General features: G+C 39.0%; 1 protein-coding gene across 2 annotated transcripts; it reads right to left on the bottom strand.

The window, feature by feature from the left end:
* Positions 1 to 2,660: 2,660 nt before the first annotated feature.
* On the bottom strand, positions 2,661 to 6,258 carry LOC110872292 (polypyrimidine tract-binding protein homolog 2). 2 transcript variants are annotated; one of them, XM_035990233.1, is made up of 12 exons: positions 6,099 to 6,208; positions 5,735 to 5,925; positions 5,430 to 5,639; positions 5,238 to 5,299; positions 4,374 to 4,436; positions 4,235 to 4,308; positions 4,045 to 4,137; positions 3,910 to 3,967; positions 3,743 to 3,847; positions 3,586 to 3,667; positions 3,279 to 3,391; positions 2,661 to 3,209 (listed from the first exon to the last, which is right to left on the bottom strand). In XM_035990233.1, the coding sequence occupies exons 4-12, from the start codon at positions 5,289 to 5,291 to the stop codon at positions 2,883 to 2,885; spliced, it is 969 nt and encodes a 322-aa protein (XP_035846126.1). In that variant the 5' UTR covers positions 5,292 to 5,299; positions 5,430 to 5,639; positions 5,735 to 5,925; positions 6,099 to 6,208; the 3' UTR covers positions 2,661 to 2,882. The 2 variants fall into 2 exon arrangements, with proteins under 2 accessions (XP_035846126.1, XP_021976756.1); XM_022121064.2 differs by lacking the exon at positions 5,238 to 5,299 and having other exon boundaries at positions 6,099 to 6,258.
* Positions 6,259 to 8,650: the final 2,392 nt, after the last annotated feature.

Genomic DNA, 8,650 nt, shown 5'->3' with positions numbered 1-8,650 from the left:
CTCTCCTTTCTAATTCTCGCATTCTGAGTCTTTATGTTTTACTTAATTTATAGTGTGTGTGGCGTCTTTCCCATTATCTCCTTTTTAAATGAACATTAAAAACTAGTGAAATTAGAAATGTAGTGGGGGTGGTATCACTAGTGATGGAATTCTATCACTCCCAAATTTTTTTAATTTTCATTTTAAAATTAGAAATTAACAATAAAACACTAAAATTAAAAATTTCATTAAATTTAAAACATACTACTTCAATTTAACATACTAGATACATACAATTTAAAAAAAAAAACCTACTCCTCGTCCGAATCATGAAACTCCAAACCTAGAGAACCCACTAGTTCGATTAAATCGTATCTCAACCGAAAGTGAGTTTCTTCATTACGCAATTCTAGATGGATATTTTGTGGAACTTGAACTTGTCTAGGAGGATCCGGCACCCAATCCGGGGACATTGCACGTCCGTCTTCTTTGATCAGCATATTGTGCAATATGATACATGCATACACTATGTATGTATTGATTTCTTATACGTTGCACGAACCGGTCGGTGTAGTATACCCCATCTACCCTTTAAAACACCAAATGCCCTCTCAACATCTTTTCTTGTCGATTTTTGCAATTTTTTGAACGCGATTTCTTTAGGCTCGACAGGAAATGAGGGAGCTTTCACAAAAACAGACCAAGACGGGTAGATACCATCCAGAAGAAAAAAGCCTCGTCTGTAATGTCGACCATTAACATAGAAAGGAGAGGAAGGTGCGGTACCATCCGTTACGCTTTGGAACAACGGCGACGTGTGCAACACATTGATGTCGTTTGAACCTGGAACACCGAAATACGAATGCCAAATCCATAAATCATTCGACGCCACCGGTTCTAGTATGATGGTTGGTCTTTTGATGTCTCCCCTAACATACGCTCCTCGCAACTCTCTTGGACAATTTTTCCACTCGATATGTGTACAATCGATGCTACCGAGCATCCCGGGAAAATGCCATCTAGCCTCGTGTGCGGCGTAAATATGTGAGATGTCGTGGCTCGTCGGTTTACGTAAAAACTCGTTAGCATACAACTTAATGACCGCGTTGCAAAAAAATTGCAAACATTCACGTGAAGTTCTTTCCGACATAGCTAGGTATTCATCATATTGATTGGGAGGGTTACATGTCGCTAGTTGGCGAATGGCGGACGTGCATTTTTGTATCGGCGTGAAACTTGGTTTACCCCTCGCATCGTAACCATCTTGAAACCATTCCTCGCTTGCTTCGATGTCTCCAACAATCTTTAAAAATAATTCTTTGGGTAAACGAAACCGATCTCTAAACGTTTCGGCATTGTAGAGCGGATTTTCCACAAAATAATGGTTCATCAAAACTTCGTTGGCATGTATACGATCACGGTCGACCATCTTCTTCTTTGGGCGGGACGACTCGGCATCAAGCTCGTTATACACTGGCACAAAATATTTTAGCGTCTCGTTGTCGGAGGACGACTTGGTATCGCTAGACATCGGAAACGTCGAATCCGTCGGGAATTCCATTTGAGAAAGATATAAAAATTGTGTGAAATGGATTTATGTTGTGTGTAAAAAATGGTTTAAATGGAGATATATATATATATATATATATATATACATATAGAGAAAGTATAATGTACATCAGGGCTTAACCTACATTAACATACATGACAAAAAATATAACGTGCGTTATTATCATAGAACGTGCGTGATTATAGTCTCATGCGTGATTATGTGGTCCCATGCGTGATTATGTGGTCCCATGCGTGATTATGTGGTCCCATGTGTGATTATGTGGTCCCATGCGTGATTATACCCCTTATCCAACGGTTACCATTGTCTCCTACGTGATGTATGATAAGGCTTTTTGTATGTTAACCTTACTCTATATATATAAAGGTTTAAAGGTTTTTTTTTATTTATAAAAAGTTACCGTTATTCAACGGTCGATAAATACCCAACGTTCAAAATCGTCCAATTTCAACGCGTTATACTTTCCTCGCGTTACGAAAATAACGCGTTAAAATGTTGGCGGCGGCGGTGTTCCGTTGTGGTTTCACGCGTGATGGGGGTGGTATAACAGACCACCCCGTGTGCTCTAAGAGGCTGTTTGTTTACCTCTTAATGAGGCTCTTAATGGTCCAGACATCTTACTGGTTCGACACTTAATGATTCAGACTGTTTGTTTCACGAGCAAATGTCTGAATGGTTTAGACATTTGCCTCTGAATAGTTAATATTTATACAGAGTCTGAATGGTTAAGACCTATAATTTGAATTGGTCAGACATTTGCATCTGAACGGTTAATCATTATACAAACTATTAATAGTTTAGACCTCTTACTGGTTCAACACTTAACCATTCAGATGTTGCCAAACAACCCCTAACTAATTTCAAGTTTCAAATTCCATAATCACACACAACGAAGCTCAATTTTGTTTACCTTTCCTTAAAACAAATGCCCGTTATTTGAAGTAATCTTTACCTTCCTTTACATTAAGATTAAAAAAGCAAGAGAAGGGCAATCTTCATTGTGCAGTTGATTACTACAATCTTAACAAGACAACAAACTATCAATCACTACAATAAAAGCGCGACAGCTTCATAACCATTACCATTTTAGCGCAACAAGATGCTGCCTTTTTGAAATACCAAGACCAACCTGTTGGCTTCATTAGGTGCAAGGCAATTCATATAGCTATTATTTCGGGTTTTCCAAATCACTTAATTTCACATTTCACTACATCTGGTAAATGAGATGATATCACCAGGTCCATCTCCAACAAATTTTATAGTTCCCACACACACAAAAAAAAAAGATCTTAAAAACATATAAAATAACAAGTAAAAAGTCCAAAGAAGGATTCTATTGATGGTAACGTGGCGGTGCTCCACCTTGTGGGTATCCATTTTGACCATTAAAATGGGTCGGCCCACGACCCATTTCAGATGGTGGCATGCCCCCCTGCTGTGGCATGTACTGGTGATTATGCATTTGCTGCATCGGCATGGATTGAGGCCCTGCCGAAGGACCTTGAACCCACCCTGCAGAAGGCTGGGGGGCTGGCATGTACTGGTTGGCGGCATTGTATTGTGGGGCGGCCGATGGTGGTTGTTGCCCCAAGATTGATGGTTGTGCGTTCATCATTGGGGCAGCTGGCATTGTGTAATCTCTACTCCGATCATTGTTCACCTGAAAATCACCAGTCAAAGATGCAACCCCATATATCGTTTAATATTATTTGTAGAGTGTTAATAATACCTTAATACTTAGATCAGTGTGACGAGAATAAGAGATGTGAAGCTTGCAAAACCCTCCATCATATATGCAGTGTCCCTCCAAGGCTTCCTTGGCAACCACAGCGGTCTGAACATCTGCAATTTGTCCGATCAATTTACAACTTTCTCGTTATATATATATATGTAGGGTAAGGTTCATTTGAGAATCACCTTTATTGTAAGAACCATGAAAACCAATGTGAACACACCAAAAAACCTAAAAAAGCCTACCCCCTCCCCCCCCCCCCCCCCCCCAAAGCTAAATGCTTAAAAATGAAACAGTAACTCACCAGGGTACTGGATTAAAGCTTGAAGTCCTCCATTTTTGTCAAACATTGCAATCTTCAAGACAGGGCCAAAAGCAGAGAACACCTGATCGATTAATACAAATTAATTAATTAATAAAATACATGAAGCTTGCATAAACATTCATAGCACTTGAGATACCATCTGTAATACTTCCAGAGTGACTGCATATTGCATGTTTTCAATAGAAGCAAGAAGAACATTGCTCTCCGATTCAATCTTATTCCCGTTTATACCCAAACTGAACTGCAAAAGTAACAAGGTTAATATGAATCAAAGCATAAACACGTAATTTAAGAAACACGCACCTGACCAGTAGCATCTATTGCTGAGGATGCAACCGGAAGCATAGGGTTGGTATAATCCCTAAACCAATAAAAAGAAACGCTTCTATCAACACAAAATTTCTCAGAAAGTTGACATGATTTTGATGATCGGTTTACCTGCTACGATGACTCTGGAATTTAACACTCAAATCTGTATGCGCAGAATACGTTATCTTCAGAGAACATGGTCCCAGCTCCGGAATCAAATAACTGCACCACCATCAAGGAATCCAGTAAGTTACGAAAAGTCGAAAAGAAACATTGATCTGCTTTGGATATTGAAAGAATCCAGAAGAGATGCAATCACCTGGGAATGCTCCTCCCGTCAAGAGCATCCTTCGCAGAAGTAGCAGTTTCCGAATCAGTAAACTGTACCAGAGCCTGAAATGCATATATAAATATACTTTCTAATGCGGTCATGCTTGAAAGTAAAATCTTGCACACACCTGAAATCCAGCTGTCTTCTCAAAAGTTGTGATTTTATGCACAAACCCAAATGCAGAGAACACCTAGAGGCACACAGTGTTAGATTTGCGTTATACAGCCGCGATTTCAAACAGGCTTCTATGCAAGCACTAGTTACAAAATAACAATGAAGAGACTAAATTCAGAAATATAATTACTGCATGTAGAGGTTGTATATATACACCATCATATAAGTAACAAGAGGTACCTTCTCAAAATAAGTACTTAAGCAAACATATTAGTTAAGGGGCTGTTTGTTTACCTCTTAATGAGGCTCTTAATGGTTCAGACCTCTTACTGATTCAACACTTAATGGTTCAGACTGTTTGTTTCGCGAGCAGATGTCTGAATGGTTCAGACAATTGCCTCTGAATGGTTAAGTTTTATACTGAATCTGAATGATTAAGACCTCTAATCTGAATTGGTCAGACATTTGCCTATGAACGGTTAAGCATTATACTGGCTCTTAATGGTTCAGACCTCTTACTGGTTCAGCACTTAATGGTTCAGACCTCTTATTAATTCAGCACTTAACCATTTAGAAGTTGCCAAACAGCCCCTAAGATTAATATTTTGATTAAAAAAATATACCATAGATAAAGATGATAAAGAATTGACAAAGTATCTTGTGAGTTTTGGTGGGACAGATCACAGTAAGGAAGGATTATCGTTTCCCAAATTGATTGTTGAAAACTCAAAAGCAAGATTAAAAATCCAGTAAAAGAGGGTGTTAAAAAACTATCCTAAAATCTTATAATAATAATATGTAGGGATAGGAAAAGATGAGAGGAGGAAGAAAGAGCGAGTGTTAAGGAAGGGGAAAGGAGAAAAGGAGACAAACACACATGCGCTCTTTCTCCCGAAGCAATTAGCTGCCATCGAAGATTAATCCTTGACATGGGCCTGCCTGCTCATCCATTTACATTTCATCACGTCAAACAACAACAACCATTTGCTACAACCTATCTATCTCCCGATAAGTTAGCTTCATTGTTATATTATGATATGCAGTAGATGACGAGGTTAACTTAACTTACCAGGTGTAAGACATCAATGCTGACAGAGCGGGCATCATTACCCTCAATCGTTACCAAAAGTACATTTCCAGCAACATCTGCAGACGTTTTGTTGTTCACAATTTCTTGCCGGTTGGAGTACTGTAGGTAGACGGTTTTCCCTCGTACCTGTGCCGGTTCGGACGATGAAGCGTAGTACGATATCATAGCAATTGCTTGATTTTGTTCAGCCTACAAGACCACCACCACATGAATTAACACACAGACATAGAGAGAGAGTATGGGAGTTGAAAAATAAAAATAAAAATAATAATGGGATGACTCACAAACTCAATAAAGGCTTGATTTCTGTTAGCTCCAACATTACATTTAGTGTTGACAACTTTACCAAAGGGCTTTCCAAGTTCAATTAATTCTTCTTCAGTGCACTCCCAAGGCAAGTTCCTCAGATGAAGAACCTTTGATGGGGTCTGCGTGTACCGGAACTGAGGCTGACTCGAGACAGATGCCATCACCACTTAGGGGAAAAACACAAGACACGGTTGTCAATAAACAAAACAAAATCTTTGTATGTTTCAATCAAATTACTAACACGTTAATTTCAGACACTAAATCTGGAAACCTAACAAAAAAAGATAAGACCTACAAAATCAATATGAGATCCAGGTACGGGTAAGAAGATTGATTAACCTGATGAAGAAAGAAGTTGTTCGTTAATTTGGAGTCGGCAGAACCACAGCGATGAGTAGGGCGAGGATGGATTTTTATCAACCTTCAACCTTTCTATCGCCCAAGTCTTCTCAATCAAACCTTATTTTTAATTTAATTTAATTTAATTTATTTTATTTTTGAGTAAAGTGTAATTTGCATCTTTGAAGTGAGGTACGATGAACGATCAATTTGAGTCCTTATTTTGAAAACAATGGATACTTGAGTCCTTTAGGTTTGTTTTTCACTACACTTTACGTCTCTTTTGAACACGTCGTTACTAGTATTCAACGAAAAGACTATTTTGCGCCTATATCATTTCAATAAGTGTTCCTATATGGTTTATAATACGTGTGTTTACAATAAGGCAAATGGGAGCTATATAACAATCTTGATATTATATGTAGATGGCATACTGCCATTGGAAACAATGTTCCTAGGTGATGTAGAACAATCATTCACAAAATAAATAAAATAACAATTTTATTAATAAACATTCTGAATACAATACACAAAGAGGAACAGAACTAAACTGAAAGAAATTACAATACAAGAAATTTAAATTAAACTAAGAACATGTTACAAGAAAACAACGGTGACTGAGGCACGTGAAGATCACGCTTCCCTTAAAACAGATTTCGGGCCACCCAGGTGAACCCGTCTATTTCCCAGGGTACAACAGCCTAAGCAGATTGTATTGCCGGGATTAGCCTAGCAACTGAAAAAATACCTGAAATAAGAGTGCGTAGAGATTCAAAATTAGGGAAATCGTTTGAAGCTCTGTGTGTGGTATGAACCATACGATTTTCAATGTGTATAAAACAAAGCACAAAGCTTTGTATTTATACTGATTAGAATTCGAATAAGATAACTGAATATTGAATGCACCCTTCAATAAAATCAGTTATAGAATTCAATAGCACAATGAATTCTGAAACCTATAAAATAAATTTAGAATTCAATGGCATAATTAATTCTGTAACTTAATCATTTGACTGGTGGAATTTGAACAGTCTCTAGTTGACAATGCGAAGTGCAAAGTGCGCCATCAAAGCGCCACATTGCGTCCATCGCCCTCGTCCCGGTTCCGTGCCCGGGCGCGTGCACGTGTCGGGTGCTTCGCACCCTTCTGGCTACAACTGGGTGTGAGTTGTCACACAAGAATACATTCGTGTAGAAAGTTCTAATTATAAATCCACAAAAGATTTATCTCTCCACCTATGTGGGACAAGCACAATTTCCCATACACTCAAGCGTCATGATAAAATTTCCGCGGTTAAGTAATGCAGGATAGGTAGGTTTCCCTTTGAACCCTCCTTTGTGACATATACTTAGTCTCCTAGCGGTTAGTAGACGCGATGTCCTTGAACCAACCCCTTTTTACGTAGATGTTATTACACATCACAAATTACTCTTCCTGTTCTGGCTAACCCCTCATAGTTGTGTCCGTTATGGTCATGGAGCACCATCCTGGTTCTGCGAGAGCTCTAGGAATTGTGCCCCCAATTCCATTTGAAGCGACCCCACTTCTCTCTAACATAGGTGATTTACAAATCATTAAAAGCCATATGCTTAACCTCTCTTGATATCACTGATTATAAGTAGGAATGGACTAGGAAGTTTGTAACTCCCTTTGTACGTTGAGGTACTCCCCCACAGTGATCTCAGTTCGTACAGTTAGGTGGTCCTATTGAGCCTAGATCATGGGATCTCCAATCTTCTAGGATAGGTTTTCCGTTATACAAACTTACTCCAAGGGCTTTAGTCCCATTCCCATCGATGACTTATGTACTACCTCTCTGCTTAAGCCTTTTGTAAGCGAATCCGCAATGTTATCCTTTGACCTCACATAGTCAATCGTGATAACTCCAGTTGAGAGTAGTTGTCGTATGTGTTATGCCGACGTTGCATGTGCCTTGATCTGCCATTATACATTGCAATTTGAGCTCTACCAATAGCTGATTGGCAATCACAATGTATGCAAATAGCAGTCACAGGCTTAGGCCATCTTGGAACATATTCCAAGAATTGACGCAGCCATTCTGCCTCTTCTCCAGCTTTATCTAACGCGATAAACTCAGATTCCATCGTGGATCTAGCTATAAGAGTTTGTTTGGACGACTTCTAAGATATAGCTGCTCCTCCAAGGGTAAACACATAACCACTTGTAGATCTAGAATCTTTTGTATCAGATATCCAGTTGGCATCACTGAATCCTTCCACGGCAGCTGGATTTTGGCCATAATGCAGTCCATAATTTCTCGTGTATCTCAAATACCTTAACAATCTTGTCATACCCTTCCAGTGCTCTGAACTAGGATTACTAGTATATCTACTTAGCCTACTCACAGCATATGCTAAGTCTGGTCGAGTACATGACATGAGATACATAAGACTGCCAATGATCCTTGAGTACTCCAATTGAGCAACACTCTCGCCTTTATTCTTTGACAAATGTTGAGAGGTATCAATTGGAATTTGAGCCACACTCGTGTCCCTAGGATTGAACTTCTCAAGGATCTTATCCACATAAT

The sequence above is a fragment of the Helianthus annuus genome, chromosome 5 (assembly GCF_002127325.2).
Source record: "Helianthus annuus cultivar XRQ/B chromosome 5, HanXRQr2.0-SUNRISE, whole genome shotgun sequence".
In the NCBI taxonomy this organism is placed as follows: domain Eukaryota; kingdom Viridiplantae; phylum Streptophyta; class Magnoliopsida; order Asterales; family Asteraceae; genus Helianthus; species Helianthus annuus.
This window is presented reverse-complemented; position numbering and strand designations above follow the sequence as displayed.

Coding starts and splice junctions, on each gene's coding strand:
- LOC110872292 (XM_022121064.2), bottom strand. CDS start 5,920: ATGGCATCTGTCTCGAGTCAGCCTCAGTTCCGGTACACGCAGACCCCA. Junction 4,437..5,429: donor GCATTGATGTCTTACACCTG/GTAAGTTAAGTT, acceptor GTGTGCCTCTAG/GTGTTCTCTGCATTTGGGTT. Junction 4,309..4,373: donor AGAAGACAGCTGGATTTCAG/GTGTGTGCAAGA, acceptor TATGCATTTCAG/GCTCTGGTACAGTTTACTGA.